General features: G+C 45.1%; 1 protein-coding gene across 1 annotated transcript in view; it reads left to right on the forward strand.

Annotated features, from left to right (window-relative positions):
- The window catches only part of LOC146202783 (rac GTPase-activating protein 1-like), a gene marked incomplete in the record, with an annotated part of 101,138 nt that overhangs the window by 64,816 nt on the left and 13,942 nt on the right, over positions 1 to 22,380 (forward strand). Inside the window, 2 exon segments of the mRNA XM_084588334.1 lie at positions 14,295 to 14,367; positions 19,050 to 19,121. Of these exon segments, the coding sequence (XP_084444460.1) occupies positions 14,295 to 14,367; positions 19,050 to 19,121 (145 nt within the window).

Here is a 22,380-nt window from a genome sequence, read left to right on the forward strand (position 1 = left end):
TCCGATGTTCGAATTATCGAATGGCCTCGAAAAAACTGACCAAAACCGTTTGTACTACGGTAAATGTACCGTATTTAGTCGCGTAACTCGCTCGCTCGCATAATGAACCCACCCAGCCCCGATTTATGCCTACGAATCTGAAGGAAAAAAAAATAATAATAAAGGCGTCAGTCGTTAGCGCGTCCCTCTGTTTCGCGCCTTCACGGTCCACAACACATTTCTTGGCAGTGCGCCAAGATGCTGCGCGATAACGGCGTGTTTATCTTTTGACTTTAGCTCAGGCAGGGGGGAGGAAAGCGAACTTGGCAAAGTGCCAGCGCTTATCTGGTTGTGCAAGCCTCCTTTTCAGTACGTTCGCTTTATCATGCTATGAGCAACTTGGGCGGGCGGCGCTGTCTACTGCCACTCCAATCATCGGAGCGAAGGGTGCTAAAAGCCGGCGTCATGATCGCGGCTGATTCGCGTGCTTCCGTTGACAACTGATGGGTGGAAGGATGGATGGCTATCGCAAAAAAAAAAAAAAAAAAGTTTAACCTAGTGCCCGTCCGTGATCATAGCCTTTTATGGGCATTGGCTGGGACCGCGCCGGCAGTACTTATCCCTATTTCCAAATTAACAGGGTTGGAATTAACGAGTATGTAGTTGCGAGCTACGGAGGTTGCGCAGAAGAGAGAGCAGGCAGCCGCCGCCGCGCGGCCATGCACTGACCTTGCTGCGGCCGCGTCCCCTCCCTTCAACGCCGCCGGCCGCCACGCCGGTCATGGCGCCATTTAAGTTTTACCCACTCTTCCATGGTTTTACCTGGTTCCTTATTCTGTCCCCGTTTTGGACGTGCGCAGCCTTTAATTATGCCTGTCGATCACGGAGGTGTTTCTTTACCTTTTTTTTTTTTTCCCGCGTGATGTGCGCCAAGCCGCCCAGACGCGGCGGCGCGTAGTTCGAATTATCCGTAGCGGAACCGACTCGCGTTCGAATTAACGGGCTTCTTTATACACAGATCTCTATGGAGCTTGGCCGGACCAAGTAGTGTAGTTCGAATTATCCGAAAATTCGAATTATCGAGGTTCGAATTAACGAGCTTTCACTGTATAATGAACCCATGGCACCGACTATCTCTTAGCCTTTGCTGAATTACTGGAAATTTGGTAGAACCCGCAAGTTTCATAACTACAGCAACGAACTGATGTGAGAGGAACGTCTAAAATAGCAACAAGCGACCGGAGTTGACACAATGTGCAGCATTTAAGTGTTGATGACGCATATACGTGGCAATCGCAGCAGTCTCGCTGCTTTCACTTTTGGAACTTGGTACTTACAGTACTTGGTACTACAATACTTCAGCTCAGAAGCAGCTAAAAATAACAGAACAAAGGTAAAGACATGGGGCGAACAGTGTGCATTCATCTCTGCCACGCAGATCTCGCGAACTCCCATGCGTCAGCAGAGGGAACCGCAGGGAGTGCTGGTGACAGTTTCCTGGGGCAACTGTCGCAAGTCAGTTTCCTGGGGCAACTGTGGCGGGCGAGCAGGAACATGCGCGAAAACACGCACCTCTGTGCAGTGTTTATTTACATTCAGTCATCACCCGAAAAGTCTTCAGACTCTGAGCTGGTGCTGTGCTCTGGTGCGCATTCACTCCACAAGTCGTCGTCTTCAGTCCCGTCTAAACTGTTTGAAATCCCGGTCACCTTGAAACTGTGGGATACAATGTTTGTAGAGCTCTATGCAGACAAAATCTCCCCGCCGGGGTGGCGCAGTGGTTACGGCGCTCGACTACTGTTCCCAAGGACGCGGGATCGAATCCCGGCCTCGGCGGCAGCTTTTCGATGGAGGCGGAAAGCAAGGCGCCCGTGTGCTGTGCGATGTCAGTGCACGTTAAAGAACCCCAGGTGGTCGAAATTTCCGGAGTCCTCCACTACGGCGTCTCTCATAGCCTGAGTTGCTTTGGGACGTTAAACCCCACAAACCAACCAGACAAAATCTAGCTAAGCACAGTCGCAAGCGGTGCCCTCTTGAACCACTCGGTCAGTGTCTCGTCATGGTTGCCGTTTGCCATCCGTTCTGAGTATACTGCCTTTGGAATTCAACCTTAAAAGGCTGATTGATGCTGATGTCTAGGGGTTACAGCATGCCGGTGAGGTCGCCCGGAATAACAGCCATGTCTGTACGGATACTGCGCAGGTGTTTTTTAACCCCATCTGTCAAGTGAGCACGGAAGCTTTCCAAGACAAGGAGCGATCATTTGGCCAACATGACGCCTGGGCGATTCTGCCAAATGCTTTTTATCCAGTTGAGCTCGAGCTCATCGTCCATGCAGCCCTTTTCTTGGGCTCGAACTCCCTTGGTGAGACTGATGATTAGGAATCCTTTTCTTTTTCAAGATGACAGGGGGGCAGCTTATGCCCGTCCGCGGTGATGCACAGCATAATGGTGCACTGCTGGCGCTCCGCTCCAGTTGCCCGCACAGAAACGCTCTTCTTCCCTTTCATTTCAACTGTGCAGTTCTCAAGGCATTTGGACCACACAGGGGTATGGTTAGTGTTTGCTATCTGAGACAGTATATAGTTGTGCTCATGGCACAGACCAATGGCATACTTTTGAAAGCTGAGCACTTTGTCGTTGTAGTCGGGAGCAGCCACTGACGCAGCTTAGTTGTTTACCGAAAGGATAGGCTGTTCTTCTTTAGAAATCTTCGTAACCAGCCGACACTAGCTTTGACGTCTTCGCGCGGTATGCTTCTCGTACGTGCCAAGGCTTGTCTTCACGCACAGCATGTCCATTGTCAACGCATAGCCATTGTTCTGCACTTCCATTTCATAGTGGAACAGCTCTCTGAGCTCGGGATACTTGCACGGCTTGTCTCGAAAAGCACATCTTTTGTAGTTGATGTTCTTCAACGCATCCTTTTGGTTGCGCCATCTTCGTACACACTTCTCGTGTATGTCAAATTTTCTGCCCGCCACATGCTTACCGTGTTTGAGAGAGGACTCCACTACTTTTAGTTTAAAGCCTGCCGTGTAGCTACCAATATGATAGCCCATCGGGCTAGAACAGCAACGCTCGACGGCAATGCACGAAAAATAAAGCAGAAAGCACACAAGAGCCGCAACTACCGCGTGCGACCACACCAACTACGCTACCACTACTCACGTGCCTTTAACAGTCGCAAAACAAAGCCGGCGTGGCCGGGACTAGCGGTGCTGATGCCGATATGGATTGCAGAAGCTCGCAGCAGAGGGAAAATATGATAATGACCCGCAACTTCGGGCGCCATCCGTGGGCGGCATCTGGAAGCTCCTGTGTGCATGTATTTTGAAGGCTACGTTGGTCGTGGACAGTTTTGGTGCAACCCTTAAGACCCGATTTCATAGACACATCTGCGTTCTACGCACCGGGCGCCATGCGCGCCTGCGCAGTGAGCGCTGCGCCCCAGGCACGCAAAAAAATAGCAGTACACAACTCCAAGCGCATGGCGTGGTACGTGCCCAGTCGAGTGTTGCATAATCGGTGGAACTTGTCCATCGCTTCTGGAGCATTTTTACGGCCTCTGTGAGGAAAAGACAAGAACATACGAGGTGTGACGCAAAATAGCGAGACTGGTCCAATAAATTATTTTACTTACAGGATCAGCTCTCTGTGACATCACCTTCAAAGTAGTTGCCTTCAGCATTCACACACTTCTGCATTTGGTGCTGGCACTGCTGGTAAAAGTTCTAGAACAAGGTTTTTGGAACGCTCTTCAAAAGATTCTTTGTTTTTGCCTGAACCTCTTCAACTGAGGTAAAATGGGTTCCCTTTGGGCAACATTTAACTTTAGGAAATAAAACAAAAGTGCATGGAGCCAAATCAGGTGAATAAGGAGGATGGTCCATCACAGTAATGTTTTTGCTGGTCAGAAACTGATGACAGATAGGGTCGTGTGAGCAGGTGCATTGTCCTGCGTGCAACAGGCATCCATCACTCCCCAGCTGTGACCTTTTCTTTCCTAAGTTTTTCACGAACTTAATGTGGCAGTGTTGATTAACAGTCTGACCACTGGAAACCCATTCAATCATTACAATTCCACACTTTTATCAAGCTACACACTTAGTCTCGTTTCTTTTGTGTTGCACCTCGTACACATCAAATGTTTGACATACACGACATGAATAACTAACAGGTTCAGCATCTTACCTTCGCGTGACGAATCCCGGCACAAGTTTCGCGGCCACCGTTATCCATAGAGCCGCTGTTACCAGCTCGCTCTTATGAAGTGCGTGGCTCGCAAGCCATAGCGGCGATGTTCGATGGCGGCGATGAGCAGCTCGTTGTTGACTTCATTTATTTGGCTGCCAGTGCAGGATGACGTGCTTCCACTGAAGTGGAGAACTGCCATTTTGCTTAAAACATGCTTGGAAGGCCCGCCAGACCAGCTCCGGAAGACACGGACTCAGAACGCCTGCTAATTAGTCGATGCTTGCTCGCCTGAAAGAGGACACGCGCTGCTCGGCAGCGCGTGCGCCGAATATTTGGCACTGCTTTATCCGGGCGTCGTGAACGCGGTGGGCGGCGCGTCGCACATGCGCAGACTTCCTCTGGCTGGCGCACGTGCATCCAAGCGCGCTTCGAGGGCTCGTGGAGTTGAGCCTTTACACTGATGCAGCCCTTACACGCGTTTATATGGTAATTAAGGATCTCCTTAGAGTTTGATACATCCAGGATTTACTGTGAAGTCTTTAAGCTTTGTTAAAAACAAAAACAAAGTGGAGAGCCTCATGTCAGCACATTCAAGCTATTGGGCTCGTGAGTAAATGCAAAGCATATGCTCTTCAAACAACCATTGTTCAGTATATTTTGTGAATGCATCTTCTCTTCAAGCAGAACAAAGGTTATATTTGAAGAGCATCGGTAAAGCTGTGAGCCACTGGGACAAATGGAGTGGTGTGGCACATTTTTACATCTCTCTCTCGTTTGTTTTAATTATTGAAAACAAACATGAAAGATCTGCAAACTTCATGGAGTGTTTCTAAGTTAATGCTTTATTGCTCTAATCATTTCTCCACATTGCATTTCACCAATAGCATCACTTTATTAATAGCAAAGAGTTTTTGTTCAGTACTGAAAATATTTGTGGATACAAGTGAAGCTAACGTCCCACCATCTTGAGAGGGGCAGAAATGACATATAGTGCCAAAGGTTCGCTCCACATCAAACCTCGCATATGTGACTCTAAACTGTTTCGCATTTCTCGGAACATTTTCGCACCTTTATATCTCATCGAAAAGATCAGTTTGCAGCAAAATTTTCTTTAAGAGTGTCATTTTTGGCCATTTGAGCCCTATTTAAAGTTTGTGACTTGGTGCTAAGCAAGTGGGAAACGAAAGGATTAAAAATTGGGTTTTTCGCGAACCTTTGCCTAGTTGTTCTTCCCATGCACACAGGTCTGGAATAAGTAAGGTGCAATAAACTATGAAGCTAAATTCCTTTTCTCTATCTCTGTTTAAAAATTCTTTTCTTTGCAAAACCTCGAATTCGTGCTTTTTCAGGATTTTTGAAATGGCAATATTTTCCTGACTGCAGCTGGCACTACTGTGAAAAATCGGAAAAATATCTCCTAGCTCCTTCTGTTAATAAATTCAAAGCACGTATATTATAATAATCATTAAAATCTCCATCTTTTTGCCGTTTTCATCTACATTTCCGGAGTTTGGCCATCTGTTATTGAAAGTGCGTGGACCAACAAATTTCTCATCGAAATCTCGTATGGTCGGGCAAGTAAACCTGGAAATTTTAATTAAATAGCCTCATATTGACTTGTGGAAGGGAAATCAACTATTAATAGAATGCAGTGACATGTTTTCAGTTTTTTTATGGTTACCGTTAACAAATTATTTTCGTTGGGGCAGGACTTTGTTGAAAAGAGGTCGCCCAATAATTTATCAGTAGAAAGTAATAACGCAAGCTAAAAGCAATTTGCCTAGCAGAGTAACTAAGAAGTTAGTCCCAAATGTCACCAGAACCATTCCATTCAATCTGGTGCCCTCTATGGAGCCAACTGCTAAACTAATCATGAATCAGCTACACATAACTCGATAGTAAAATAGGTTTGTTATATTCTACAAGGTAAAGCAGTATAGAGTGTGCAGTTTGATATCAAACTGTACTCTCTACGATGCTGACATGCAAATTGTGAATTAGATAGCAATACTATGTTTAATTACTGAATGGTAGCGCAGACAACAAATGCCCCTTGTTTTCAGCTGAAACTTGCATGCTGCCCTGTCATCGAATTGCCGTATTTACTCGCATAATGATCGCACTCGCGTAATGATCGCACCCCTGAATTTTGAGGTCAAAATTCCATTTTTTAAATTCCCCGCGTAATGATCGCACCCCGAACATGGAGCCGCCTGGTGGTTGATCTGCAGTCATCCCGCAGCGAATGCATTCCGACGAGTTCCCAACCTAGTCTAGTAACGTTGGAGTTCTCGTGATTCCATGCTTTGTGGCGTTCGCCATTTTGCAATTCGGCAGCGTCGTAGCGTGCTTTGTGTTTTTGTGCGAGTTTACGCCATTTCACCATGGGGCAGTATGCCAGTTACACCGCCGCGTTCAAGCTCAAGGCTGTCGACTATGCACTGGAGCATGGCAACCGCGCTGCTGGTAGGCATTTCGGCGTGGACGAAATGAGGATACGCTATTGGAAGAAGCAGCGCGAGAAGTTGATGGCTACGAACAAGACACGGCGGGCTTTCCGTGGACCCAAAACGGGCAAGTTCCCTCGTGTTGAGGAGGCGGTCCTAGAATACGTGAGGGACCTGCGCAAGGATGGTTGTGCAGTGTCATTAGAAATGATAGACGCAGGCGCGCACAACTGCCAGGAAGCTGGGAATCGCCGCAAAGGATTTCCGCGCTAGCTCCGGTTGGACGACTCGCTTTATGCGACGGAATGGACTTTCCCTGAGGGGGCGGACGTCGTTGTGCCAGCGGCTCCCAGCCGCGTATGAAAGCAAAGTGATAGACTTCCATCACTTCGTCACTAGGCTTCGCGAAAAATGCGGTTACCTCATGTCGCAAATTGGAAACGCCGATCAAACTCCACTGACGTTCGACATGCCCCGGAATACAACTGTGAACGAGAAGGGTGCTCGGAGCATCCTCGTGAAGACGTCTGGCGCAGAAAAACAGCGATGCACAGTCATGCTTGCTGTGACGGCCGACGGGCGGAAGCTGCCACCATACGGGATCTTCAAACGGAAGACTATTCCGAAGGGAAACTTTCCCCGTGGCATCCATATACGTGCACAGATGAAAGGGTGGATGACTGCAGACCTGATGGTCGACTGGATCAAGACTGTTTGGGGAAGAAGACCAGGAGCATTTCTGCTTCCCTCGCTTCTGGTTTTGGACAGTTTTAGGGGTCACCTTGTGGACAGCGTGCGTGCCAAGCTGAAAGAGCTGCGCACGGACATTGCAGTCATTCCTGGCGGCCTGACTTCGCTGCTGCAGCCTCTCGACGTGTCTTTGAACAAACCGTTCAAAGACAACGTTCGACGACTTTATGCTGAGTGGATGGCGATGGGCCAGCATGATTTGACGCCGAGCGGAAAGATTAGAAGGCCATCCGTGGAGATGCTGTGCTCGTGGATCACAGAAGCGTGGAGCAGTATCCCCGACGAGGTAGTGGCTAAGAGTTTTAAGAAGACAGGCATATCTAACGCTTTGGATGGAACGGAAGATGACTTCCTGTGGGATTGTGAAGATGCTCCCAGCGACGACACTGCCGTTTCCGATGAGTCGTGCAGCAGTGAAAGCGAGGATGGCGAGGATTCAGACTTTGATTAGAGTACTGACGAAAAAAAATAAATGGGCATTGTGCACTCCATGTGATGCTTAATGTGCGTGTTTATTGCGAAGGTAAGCCTTACTCAGCTTTTATTTTTGGTTGTAATCGAGATATATGTTCTAAGACGTCTGACCTGCAACTTGTTTGCGTTTTCGGTGCTCAAAAATTTTTTGTTGAAAATTTACCCCGCGTAATGATCGCACCCCGAAATTTGCGTCAGTATTTTTTAAAAAAAAAGTGCGATCATTATGCGAGTAAATACGGTACAGAGCGCAGTGCGAGCTTGTATGCATCTCAGAGTAGCACACATCAATCATTGTGTTCAATAATTTTGAAGCCAGTGTACAGTTGTATAATGTGCACTATGCAAGATTTGATACTGCAGAAAAATGTTTCCTGCCTTAAGTAAGGTTCAGCAAATTAATAGACCACATCACCCCATTGCATCAAATTTCATCATATATATGCTGCATGTTACACGAAATGTGAACTCCCATCAAGGCACATTTTTAATTGTGGTATTTTCAAAAGTAGATGTTAATGAAGCCCACACGATGAGCCTGCGCTGCCATAGACGCAAGTTTTATGCCTTATGGACGCTTCCGGCTTCGCCCTCCCCCATTAGTGTCTATAGGGGATCGCCACTCCAAGAGTTTTATATAGGTAACCTCCTTGGGTGGCCACACAGAGGACCAACGTGGCAGGCGTGGTATTCAAGATGGCACTGGCCTGGTACGACTCTCATGAAGCATGAAGTCACATGGAACCTCACGTAACACCTAATCCTTCGTCGTCCATGGACAGTTGAGTTGTCATGAATCCACCTTAAGTTGCTAAAAGTTTATGTGAAATTTTCAATACAGTCGAACCTCGTTATAACGAACACGGATACAGCGAATTATCGGATATAACGAAGTAAAAGCAAAGTTTGGTTGGCTGTGCTTTATTTCTATGGGAGTTCTATCTGTATAATGAAATGAAAAACTGAAAATTGACACTAAATCGGTTATAATGAAGCATATTTCGTATTCACACGACTCAAAATCCGCAAAGAAGCAAAAACAAAAATTTTCAAAACGCTAAATTTTGGTTTTATCAAGGAGGAGGAGGAGGAAACTTTATTGAGGAGAATTTGGAAAGTTCTTTCTTCGTGGGAGTTCGCTTCTCCTCAAGCCGCCCCAGGGGTGGTCATCGCTCGATGGCGCTCGACGGCCTCCTTGGCCCAAGCCGTGATTGCGTGTTGCCGGCTTGGATCAGAGCTAAGCAATGCGGCCTCCCACTGTTCCGAATTGGTAATCTGCAGGCCCTCCGGCAGATGCATGCTTTCACATTTAAACATGATGTGTTCGAGATCTGCCCTCTGGCCACAGCAAAGTGAACATAGGGGCTGTATTCGCCTGGATGCCATTGTGCTAGCTTATACGGATTAAAGCACGTATTTGTTTGAAGTTTTCTAAGTAGTGTTTGTTGTGATTTGCTGAGTGTATAGTGGGTCTCCGGATATTTCAGTCTGTTGTTTTTATACCAATTCGTAATTCCTCTGTACGTAGGGTCTCTCTCGCGAGCCGATCTTAGTTCGGGGTAACGCACCTCCCGGCCTACGACGAATCCTCGGACATACTGGTGCGCCGCCTCGTTTCCAGGATGACCCGCGTGTGCGGGGACCCACAAAATTTTTATCGAACGTGCGTTTTTAGAGTGATCAAAAAATTTCAAAATTTTGGCTGCTGGTTGATGAATTCTACCTTTTGCGAAATTTCTAATGGCTGTTTTTGAGTCGCTAAAAATGTATTTAGAGTCCGTCGTGACAATCGCCAGAGCTACAGCCTCCTCTTCTGCCTCCTCTGGCGTTCATACTTCGTTTATCGTCACTGAATTTTGTAAGCGATACTTGTGGTCGACTAGTGCTAGGGCATAGGCTCTCTTATTCCCGTACTCTGCTGCGTCCACATATGTCGTATTTGGTAGACTGGAATAGTATTTCTCTAATGATTGGGCTCTTGCTACCCGACGCTGCAGGTGAAACTCCGGGTGCATGTTCTTAGGTAGTGGAGGGACTACCAGTATTTTGTGTATTGGACGGGGAACCGACGTTACCTATGAGTGTCTGCCCTCGTAGTGTATGTCGGTCTTTTGCAGTATCTGTCTTCCGGTCGATGTTGCGGTCAACCGCTCGTACTGCGCCGTGAGGTGTGCTTCGATCATTTCTTCTAGTGTGTTATGTATCCCCAGTTGCATAAGTGTCTCGGTAGCCGTGCAAATGGGAAGACCGAGTGCGAAGGACTGCCGAATAATGGAATCGATCGCTTCTCTTTCCTTGGCCTGTAGGAATAAGTAGGGCGTGGAATATATAATGCGGCTGAGAACGAATGCTTGCACAAGTTTTAGTGTCTTTTTCTTTCATCCCTCTTTCTTTGTTTGATATCCTCCGAATAAGGTGAGATGTTTGATTACTTATCGTTCGGAGTTTTTGGATTAAATCCGTGTTTTTGCCATTTGATTGAATGTACATACCCAGTATGCGTAACTTTTCTACTCTCGGGATAGTGAAACCATCCATGTATATATTGATGTTTGTGTTAATGTTTTTTGTATATCTTTTTGGTTTAATGACTAAAAGTTTCGATTTTTGAGATGAGCATTCCAAGCTAATTTTCTCAGTCTCCTCCACTACCGCATCTGCTGCTTGCTGCAGCGTGTCCTCAATTGTGCCGGCGTGGCCCTTCGTTGTCCATAGAGTAATATCGTCAGCATAGAAAGTGTTCTAGATCTGGGATTTGTTCCAATTTGCGTGCCAAATTTATTAAAGTGATATTAAAGAGAAATGGGGACAGTACTGAGCCTTGCGGCGTGCCCCGGTCCCTTAGTTGGAATTTGTTGGAATGTATAGATCCTAATTTATTTTCTGCTGTCCTACCTGTTAAAAAGGCCTTGATATAATACATCCTGGTGCCCACCTGCAGCTCAGATAGGGCACCCATGATAGCTTTGTGGTTCACATTATCGAAGGCTTTTGTAAGGTCAAGAGCTAACATGGCTCTTAACTTGTTATTCATCTCAGGTGCCAAGATGCCAAGATTTCGTGCTTAATCCTTAACATTGTGTCCTGTGTGGATAAAAGGGGTCTGAATCCCAACATAGTATCAGGGTGCAGATCCCACTCGTCCATGTACAACTAAAGCCTTGCCAGGGCTACGTGCTCTAATAATTTACCTAGGCACGAGGTGAGAGATATCGGTCTCAGGTTTTCTATTGAAAGTTTTTTCCCTGGTTTCGGAATAAAGGTTACCTTGGCGTGCTTCCAAGTTTCTGATAAGGATCCTTTACTCCAACATACGTTGGCAAAGTTGGTAAGTTGGGAAATGGAGTTTTCATCTAGGTTTCTCAGCATAGTATTTGTGACCCCATCCGCGCTGAGTGCCGAGGGCGTACGGATTTTATGAATAGCTGCTTGAATTTCCGCTTCCGTTATGTTGGAGTCTATTTGAGGGTTCGGGTTGCCTTTATATTCCGGAAGGGGTTCTTTGTCACGAAAGATGTTGAAATAGCGAGAATCGCCTCCACCTAAAATGTGTTTGAATCACCCGCGCTTTTGCACACCACGCCATCTAGGGACCGCGAATGAATCTAGCATCAACGGCTGCCTGGCATGTGACCGGCACGGGATCGAACCACCGCCCGCGTCGCCTCCACCTAAAATGTGTTTGAATCACCCGCGCTTTCGCACGCCACGCCATCTAGGGACCGCGAGTGAATCTAGCATCAACGGCTGCCTGGCATGTGACCTGCACATGATCGAACCACCGCCCGCGTGCCCCTGCCCCTACTTTTTGCCGACCCGCGCTTGTGCTCACTTTCCTCGAGGTCGTGCCGTCGTCTTGCAGCATGGCAGCGCCGAAACGCAAAGCAGTTTCTCTTGAAACAAAGATAAAAATATTCAGGGCGGTCAACAGCGGGCGCAAGAGGAAAGAGATTGCCGCAGACTTCGGCGTTGCGCCTAGCACTCTGTCAACCATACTGAGCGCAAGGCAGAAGATAGAAAATGTGCACTCTGCAGGTGCCGTGAAGAACGACAGGAAGCGCGTCAGGTATTGTCACCACCAGGATGTTGAAGATGCCTTGTTCGCGTGGTTCAAGAACGTTGGAGCGCGCAACCTGCCTGTGTTTGGTGCCGTGCTTCAAATGAAGGCAACAAGTCTCGCTTGCGTCTTAGGCCACGATGACTTCTATGCAAGCAGTGGCTGGCTGCAGCGATTTAAACACAGCCACCAGATTGTTTGCCACACCTTGTCGGGCGAAGAAGCAGCCGTCGATGTAGAGAACTGCGAGAAGTGGGCAGCAAGCTTCCGCATGCAACTGGATGGCTACGAGATGCGCGATGTCTACAACATGGACGAGACTGCGCTTTTTTTTAAGCTGCTCCCGGAAAAGTCACTCGTTGCGAAGAACGAACTGTGCTGAGGAGGCAAGAAAAGCAAAGACCGCGTCACCGTTGTTTGTGTCAACATGGATGGGACATATAAAAGGCGGCTAACTGTTATTGGTAAATCTGCTCGCCCCAGGTGCCTGCGCAACGCCCGGAATGTCCAAGCAGACTATCGCTCGAACAAAAAGGCGTGGATGACGTCGTCACTCTTTGAAGCATGGCTGAAGGCCTTCGACAAAGACATGGCAGAGCAGCGCAGGAAAGTGCTCCTTATATTGGACAACTGCTCTGCCCATAAGGTGTTTGTACCACTTGAAGCGGTCCGCCTAGTTTTTTTGCCGCCAAACTCGACCTCAGTGCTGCAGCCATTAGACAGGGGCATCATTCGCTCACTAAAATGCTGCTACCGAAAGCGATTGGTTACACAGCTCGTATTTGACATAGACAGGGGCATATCAACGGCCATAAACCTCAAAACTACGCTGGACATGCTATACGGTGCACGGAACGAAGTGGCACAGTCGACAATAAGAAATTGCTTTGTTGCTGCTGGCCTAGGCCCATCCACCAGCGAGACTGAGCCCAACGACGCCCACGATTCTGAAGGTGAAGCGGACAATTTCGACGAGACGACATGGCGTCAACTGGCGGTTCCGAATGTTACGTTCGAGGACTTTATTGCTGCCGATGACAACTTGGCTGTGGCGCCCGAATTGACCGACCAAGAAATTGTCGATCAGCTGCTTCCTACAGATGATGCTACGAGCAGCGATGAGAGTGAAGAAGGCGAAGAGCGAGCTCTCAGCAGCACCGAGGCCGCCGATATGGCGAGGAAATTGAGAAGGTACCTTGAGAACCTACCTTTGGCCAAATCAGCTGACATTGGGAAAGCGCTGCACAGTGTCGAATTTATTCTATCGAATAGTGTGAAGTGCCGCCAAATGAAGATTACGTCGTTTTTTAAATAAATCGGTTCTGCGTGGCCTAAATCCAGATTTGTGTGCTCATTTTTGCTTGGCAGTGCAAAATGAAAGGTAAGGTTTCGCGTGCTTATACCACGCTTTGAAGAAAAAAAAAATGCTTTTTTTTCAGCTCTGTGCTTTCCATTTTAGGGTAGCCTTTACTTGGGTTTATGAACAGAATTTTTTTTTTTTGTAGGAATTTGTGTGTACTTTTACAACGAATATCAGATATAACGAACGAATTTCCGCACAAAATGAGACTTCGTTATAACGAGGTTTGACTGTATATCAGACTAGGGTAGAATCTCGATGCAAAATACTAAGGGCCCCGAAAAATATTCATATCATTCCAAATTCGTATGATTCAAAACAAGTGAAGTTGATGAACACGAAAACTACAGTTTATTAAGTACAATTATTTCTGGTCAAAAAGATCATTATAATATTTGCCTGCATTTTCTTCGGTTTGGTTTAACAAACGAGGCTGGCCTGAAAGGCTCAAACTATGCCGCAGTTTCATTGCTCGCGCTGCTGCCACTTGCGAAGCAGTGCAAAACATCAAGTGCGTTAGTTCAAGAGGAATGGGCCACACTCTTCATCACTTTGAGATGACAATTCAAACTGGCCGACACCATACGACTCTGAGCCAGTCCAGTGGCCAGGGCACAGCCAGTGCCTGCAGAGGTTTTGGGAGGAGAGGGAAGGGGGTTTCTCCCCTCGGAGACCAGACTCTTAGGTCTGCTCGCACATTCTTGGAAAAGCTTGTGCTGTCTCGAACTTTGACATATTCTGTAAATTTTAGACTGCCCGGGACACTTAAAATTGAGATCAACTTGTGTTGTCAAGATTCTATGAGTCTTACAATCCTCTTAGAGTTCAGTACATCCAACATCGACTGTAAGGCCCATCCACACAGCACTTGCTTACCGTACTGCCTCGCATGCAAACTCCTGTAACCCCTGGGAAAACTACACTCCTTGTGCTGTGCTGCGCTATGCTGTTGCCCCAATTCATCCCTTCGAAATGTGGAGCCAGGACCAGGGTGTGTAGTAAAGCTTTCTTTGTCTGATCTTTTGTTTAGGGCCACAAAGCAAGCTACTTGGTCCTATCTATGACTCTGAAAACAAGGAAGATGTGTTCACTCCACCAAATAGGTAAGTGCATCATCTTTCTTCTGCTATGTTGGAAGCATGTCTCTGTTTGAGAGGACTTGCCAACACTGCAACAGCTGCACTTTATACAAGGTGTCCCAGCTAACTTTAGCCGAGGGTTGAAAGATAAAACATTTGAAGTAGGCCAGGGAAACCAGTTGCATAGAGCCACCAGCCCTCTTGTGTACAATGAACAAATTATTATTTTGCAATTAATCATTAGTAATTAAGATAATCTGTTCTAAATTACTAAATATTGCCATTAGACAATATAATTTTCAAATTTGGAGAGCACCTTCAGAAACCCCCACCCATTTCATTTATTTCTGATTTTAAAAAAAGCCTCACATGCATCTGTTTTCAGAGTTCCAAAGAAAGCCCGTGAAATACAAAAAATATTACGTGACTAACGCATTCGCGTGCCATGATTATAGTGCTCTCAGTCCTGGCTTGAGTGAACGAAATCGGCTGCGGCCGTGCCTTTCAGCCCGCTTGCTGCGGCAGGCGTATGTCTGTGGTAGTTCCTTTGCCGGCATCAACCAGTCGGCGCACGTGATGGCGTAAGTTGCAGTGAGCACAGCAAGCTCGCTGCTACCACTGCCAACATATCAGCCTACTGCTGGAACTGGGCCATCGAGCCCAAACATACCGCTGCACATTTAGTCTTTCATTTTCTGAACGGGCCATGCCGCATTCTTTCCACATTAGTTGCCAGTTTTACTTTTTCTCCTATGCGCCGCATGCTTTCTCTCACAGCTCCAATCTCTCGATTCTAGGTAGCACATGTGCGGTATTATTTCACGGAAAGTATGTCGCTGCGGCTAGGCGCACTTTTCTATGACTGATTTTTATCAAAAATGTCTTTACTATAAAGGGGGAAAAATGTGCAGTCGTTTATGAAAGACGAACTGGGACTTAAGTTTCATTTTACTATATTCAAGTTAATTATAGCAGGGTTCTACTGTACTGTGATCCGTGAAGATTCCTGGAGTAATCTTTAGTGATGCTTGCAGACATAATGTGAAATATTTTCATAAAACCTTTAGATAGTTACGGTTCAACGAGCATTTAAAGAAACAAGTGTGGGGCATGCTGACTATGTTAACGAGATCATTCCGTGTGTTAGTCTTCTGACGGCAGAGCGGCAAGCCGCCATTCGATTGCCTGAAGCGCGCTGCACATGTTGACTGATTCCTCCTACTCTGTGGTGATTTAAAGAAAAAAGAAACGATGGCAGCCGAGATGTTTGATCCAATTTTAAATATGGAAATCAGCCACACAGGACAATAATTCGAAGTTTATAAGAATGCTCGGAGAGTGCAGCTAGAGTAAAAAGACGAGCTTAAAATTCTCTTTAGTACCCCTTTTATTGTTTTTACTGCTCCCTTGATTTTGCGCGCAAACATAAACACAACCTGCACCATGTGCACTCCCGGTTGCCATGGTGGCTGTGGTCACTAAAACTGCCCCCCCCCCCCCCCCCTCACTCTGATGCATTGGCAGTGCACTTAGCACATTGCCCAATCGTATACAGCATTATAAGCAATGTGCTACGCTGTGATATGTTTCATGAGATAAGACTGTTTCAAAAGTACTCTACTTGTAAAGATACAAAACAGATCATACAGGCCATAGCGAGTAGCAACAAAGCTTAAAATTGATAATGGGACTGAATGTGTGAGTAGTGGCACTAATAAGATGTTTCGGTGTATGTTGTTCATGCCGAAACACTGAAATGTGTGTTTTATTTAAGATCAGATATGTCTACTAACATTTTTGTCGCGTTCACCATGACATATTATTGAAGTGCAGAAGGGTCCAGATCCAACAGCAGTTCTATTTGGGAACTGGCTCCTTTCATTGCCCCTAATTGGTCATATGTCGTGTTTAGCATGAGACCAGATTTCTGAAGGTGGCGTCGCACTTTTTCGTTTACGTCACGGCGTGTGCCTACAGCTTTGAAAGCAACCGTTTTCCCACCCGAGGCAGTAACCGAGGAGATTATGTTCGCTTCAAGGGAACTGCTGTGTGTATGCCTCCTTTTTGTTTCGCTGCACTTTGCGGCCGCAGTCGACAGGAGCAGCAGGAGGAACAAGACGATGCCTTGTACATATCGGAGGAAGGCTTCTGGCAACACTTTAGAAAGACTAAGGTACTTTCGTGCAAGCTGTGTACCAACCTTGATTGGAAGCGGGAATGAAAGGGCAGACCGTGCTGCCGCGAAGCAAAGATGCTTTGTGCACTTTGCTTCTTTGCGTGCGATCAGGAGCTTTTCTCTTGACATAAAGGTGACCTGTAGAGGTGATAACTCGCGCTGAGAAGTATGTCAGCTGGGTTTCTTTTCCTTTGACATTGGCAAGGAGGAAGCAGACAGTGGCCAACGTTTGGAGTGTGGCAGGATTCCCGCTGTCGTCAGCTGCGTCCACAGTACACTGATCGCCATTCGCCCATGAGGCTGAGGATGCAGCTCCGCAACACAGATGAGCAGCCATGCCCGCACGGTGCCCATATCAAGCTGCTCATGCATGCGACAGCAGCAGCAAGTCCTTGATCCTTGATCATGGAGCTCGCGTTATCCAGAGACCACTACAGCTGTTGTGGGGCTCCTTCTTTCAATATAGTGGTCATTTTGTGCGAAAAACAGAACTTCCACTCAAAGAAAAACTTCACTCCGCGAAGCGGAGTAATTGACACTGCTATGCATGTGACATCATCTGGCAGCAAAAAATAAAAACTCATGAGCGATGCGACTGCTGTGGAAGTTATCTTGAAGTATAGCCATACTAAAGTTTCCTATTTGCTAGTTTTGCAGGCTGTGTAATTGTTACGTTTAGTTTGTACCTAACGCCACTTGAGTACAGATGTATGACCCCCCTGAAAAAGCCATATGCTAGTGATGTACGCATCCGCTATTTTACGGCCTCGCTTGACTGGCACTTTTCCATCCTTCACTCACACTGACGTCAGTGATGCCGTCCTGAAAGAGATTGGTTCTGGAAAGGAACTGCTGCTGTATCTGGCCCAAGAAACCAATTTACTTGAAATTAAGGGGTATATTTGCACACAAAACACATTTTACCTGAAGATTTAGTAATTGTGGCTTCATTAATAACACCTCTAAGCGTCTAGTGCAGCAGTCCATTGGGTCAATACTTTTAGCCTTTTTTTATCCTATGAGGCCATACTTGCATGCTTTACGTGTGTACATACAGAGTGTTTCATGAACTTGAACTAAGGAACAAAACAAAAGTATGCTGCGATTGGATGAAACCATAGACCATGTTGCATTCCTCAGGGTATTTTTCGAGTTCTGCTTAATCAGTTACAGCTAAAGTAAATTATTTAAAATTCGCAATATTCACCTCAGGGTCTAGTTCATTTCTTTTAGCTGCACAAAGGGTGAAAAACTACGGCTTAATTTTTTTTCCCACTAACACAACTCCTGTATGGTCTTTTTTCCAGGAATTAAAGAAACCTCACGAAGTACATATTTTTTTTTAAAACTTGTTTGCACCCTTATGCTACTGTACTGTATCCCTGTCAAACGCATTTTTTGAATGTGTGATATCTACTCACCCTGAGTCCAGAATGAGTAGCCAACACCTCTATCAGCATAGTCTTGTAACTGTATCAGCTTATTCTGCCAAGGCATGGAAAGCACACACACCGTAATCTGAGATAAGTGGTGGGCAGGCCACCAACAGCGAATTCAGGTGGAATTTTTACTGAGTTATCACTCAGACAAAAACAAAATATATATATATATAGAGAGAGAGAGAGAGAGCGAGGCAGTCAAGTTCGGTAGTTCAAGGCAGCCTTCATTTCGTTTGTTTGTATAAAAGGGAGGTCCGGCTAATTGAATGGTGGACGCTAACTTGGAGCAGGGTAAGCACACACATTTCATTCAATCAAAATGCAATGGGCAGTTCTGTGTAATGATAGTGCATAAGCATAGTCACTTTTTTTTTTTTTTTCTCTATTTCGTGGGCTTCTTATAAATGCCAGGAAAAGAGAGTCATGCAGGAGGTACTTTGGTAGAAAAAATTGGATCGGTGTTTTGAACCCCATCTGCACTAATACATTTCACTCTTGGCCTTCAATTGAAGATTAAACATCATGCATATTTCATCTGTTCATTTGCTGAATAGGCAGAATGGAAAAATTACTGAGTAGTAATGCCATGTAGCAGCAAATAATGTGCCATTAATTTCACACAGCCATGGTTTTTTTTTTTTTTTTTATCCTTGGCTTAAGTAATGTGAAACTTAGTATGGTGTGTAAGACGTTTTGTGAGTTGCAGCATTACGAAAGGTAACGTCAACCTGGGCCTTTAAGACGTTGCACACTGCATGATTTTGTTTCTGCACTTCTGCCAATTGCTATATGAGAAATGGGGGGGGAGCATAATAGTGATGTGCTCGTCATCTTCATTGGCTCAGGTCACCATTATTTTTCACAATGCTGCAAGTAGCTTGTGAAACTGAGTAATAAAGCAGTATGCCTCTTTTTGTGTGTCCTAGAGGCAGCTGCGTTAGCAAAGGTTCACTAAACTGCCATGCTTTGTGTCAGGCGCATATTAATTGCACACAGGAGTAGGTATTGTCATACTGCACGTTTGTATTTTCTGTGTGAATGTTTCTGTGTCCTGTCTGTTTACACCTCGTGTCTTGTCTTTTGCCTTCAAGACGAACGCCAGCTAGCTGCAGTAGGCTGACTAGTAGTGCAAGCGCCAAAAACCAGAGGAACCTTACTAAAGGGTAGGTTCAAGTTTGTATTGTGTTGTCATTTTCATTTCTTCTCGTTCATTACTTTGTGACCCCATATATGTATACACTAATCCTCCCACCTTCATGCTTAATTTAGGCCTGTGATCATTGGTAGGGATGGATGACCACCATTTGTACACTGTATGTCCAGCAAATCCTTACACTTTCTTCTTTTTTGCTTTCTGGAACTTATTCATCACAGACATGTATCGTAGGTGCTCGGCTTGTTTCTTAAGCTCAGAGGTAGAATAGGCAAATTTGCTCATTTTGTTCTTATCTCCCCTCATCTTTGTTTTTAACACCTTGCTCTGTCACCCTTACTTAACAAAATTTGCTGACCCTGCATGCCGCATCTTCACTTTCAGCAGTTTTAACATTAGCGTTGCTGTCTTATAATGGTGACACATGCTAGCATTAGTGTGCTCAATGTATATCGAATTTTGAATGAGTCATTTGCATAATAAATTTTCTACTGATTTTACAAAGCTTTTATGGTCTGATGAAAGCTTATGTATTTACAACCCTTTTCAAAGGTATACAGGCTGTATACTTTTGATGCGGGCTGCATATTCATAAAAAGAGCAGCCGTGAATCTGGCCGTAATGTGTAGTTCGTACGTGCTTTCGTCTACTCTGCAGCACTCCCCATACTGTACATAAGCATTACGTTAATTCTAAGACTAACAAGTGCTGAGCGGGCATGTTTTGTTGCTTTTGCTGGGGGGTCTTCATTTTCTCCTGTAATAGCTTAAATGAAGAAAGAATGATGGCGCTGCCACCGCCAGGTTTTTTCTCTTTTTTTGTTTTCGAAAAACAAACCACTACAAAGAACAAAAGAGCAGTGAACTACACACATTCCAGTACAAAAATTCTCTGGACATCTGATATAAGCACTTTGCAAGGTGTTACTTAAACTATGTTCCAAGTTTCTGGGGATAGGCATTCAGTGTATAATTGTAAATATTTATGTATTATTATTATTTTTATTATATGTTTATATATTATATATATTGCTCAGAGCTTGCAGAAAAAACTTTCAGCTAACTTGTTTTTTTATCAAATAGATGGATTTGGGCAAGCATAAATGTTCATGTCCTGATATTCACTTCACATTATTTTATACCCAATGAAAAATGGACTCAGTTGATCACGTAACATTTGCGTGGTGGCAAAACCTTTGCGGCTTTTGTTGATGAGTATGCTCAGAATTGAATAGCATTATAATACAAACTACAGAATGTCTAGGCACAACATTCTTCGTGACATGCACACAACAGAGCGGTGTACCTCAAGGACGCAATCTCTGCACAATTTTATTCATAGTAAAAATGAATTCCATAGCTGAAGTAATCCCAATCTCCATATCGTATTGTTTATGTCGATGACCTCTAAATTGCGTGCACTTCCTCCAGCATAATAAACATGCGAGTGCCAAATACAGATGACTATAAACAAACTGTGCACTTGGACGGACAAAAGTGGATTCAGATTCTCTCCACAGAAAATGGTAGCCATTCTGTTCTCACTAAAACGAGGTTTACTAACTTATCCTACATTATACCTGAACCAAACCGCACTACCATTCAAACAAGCACAAATCTCTAGGTGTCACTTTTAATAAAAAACTAACATTCTTACCACATATAAACAGCCTGAAGAAAAAAGCATCACAGGCCCTAAATGTACTGAAACTACTGTCAAGGAAACGCTGGGGGTATGACAGAGCCTGTCTCTTACGTTTTTATCGTTCTCTGGTGCGGTCCAAGTTGATTATGGGTGCACAGTATACGGTTCAGAAAGATCATTCTACTTAAAATGACTAAATGCGATATACAATCTTGGTTTATGGACATCATCCAATGTTTTTCAGACCATCCCCGGTAGCCAGCCTTTATGTGATATCAAATGAACCCGCCTTAAAAGATCGAAGAACTGCCCTAACTTGTTCATATGTTTTTAATATCCTGTCTCAGTCAAAACATCCGTTATTCCATATCACAAAATTTCCATCCAAAATGCTCTTCAGCAACAAGCCCCGTGCAGTAAAGCCACTCCTTTTTGCACTTCAAAGAAAATACCAGGACCTAGGCATAATGAGTGAAACGCCAACTATTGCTCCAATGCATGAACCACTACCACCATGGTACACCCTCCCCAATGTTTGTGACCTCACACTAACACAATTTCAGAAAATGCACACCTCACATGAGCTCATACTGCCGGAACACCTGATGCTAAAGGAAAAATATAGGAATTACATAGCATTTTATACAGATGGCTCAAAAACTGAAGGCTGTGTCGCAAATGTATGACGAAACAGAAATTAGTAAGACTGGCTTAGTTTGCATCAGTTTTTACGGCAGAATGCTATTCAGTTTGTGTTGCTGTGGAGCAGATTATGAACGAAAACGTCAAAAATGGCATTATATTTACACACTCTTTAAGTGTCCTCACTGCACTAACCTCTAGAAACTGTTGAGGCACTGATAGGAAACAATGTGTACATAACATCGTAAAAATCATGACAAAAACATTCTATGAAATTCTGTGGGGTCCCCAGTCATGTTGGAATTAGGGATAATGAAAGAGCAAGACTCATTTGCTGCACAAGTCAAAACCATGGGAATAAAAAGGTGAATGTGCCACACAAGGATTGCATGAAAATAGTACACTGCAAACTAAGCACAAAGTGGTAGGCTGCCTGGGAAAATGAAACAAACAAGCTGCATTCCATAAAGCCCATATTAGGAGAATGGAAATCATGTCGGCACCACGAACACTTCATGAAAGTAGACTTATGTTGTCTGCGTATAGGACACACATTACGCACAATTTCTTACTAACAAAGAAAGATAAACCTGTAGTGAATTCTGTGATGAGCTTACAATCAGTCTCATTTTAATCATATGTAGGGCAGAAGACTTCAGGATCTCGCTACAGAATAGATATTCAGCTCTAACCGAGGATGACGACATTAGCCTAGAAGCTATGAACAATATTTTCAGAGATATCATTACTGAGTGCGCTGTAGAAGTAGGCGGTAGGATAGTTAGAGAGAATACCGGTAAGCTGTCTAAAGAGACTGAAGGTTTGATTAAGAAACACTAAAATATGAAAGCTTCCAATCCAACAGACCAGATAGAATTGGCAAAGATATCAAAGCTAATCAATTAGCCCAAAGTAGCCGATATAAGGAAGTATAACGTGAAGAAAATTTAGCATGCTCGAAAGAACGGGGGAAGCCTTAAATG

The sequence above is a fragment of the Amblyomma maculatum genome, chromosome 1 (genome assembly GCF_055883805.1).
Source record: "Amblyomma maculatum isolate TAMU_Amacu chromosome 1, ASM5588380v1, whole genome shotgun sequence".
In the NCBI taxonomy this organism is placed as follows: domain Eukaryota; kingdom Metazoa; phylum Arthropoda; class Arachnida; order Ixodida; family Ixodidae; genus Amblyomma; species Amblyomma maculatum.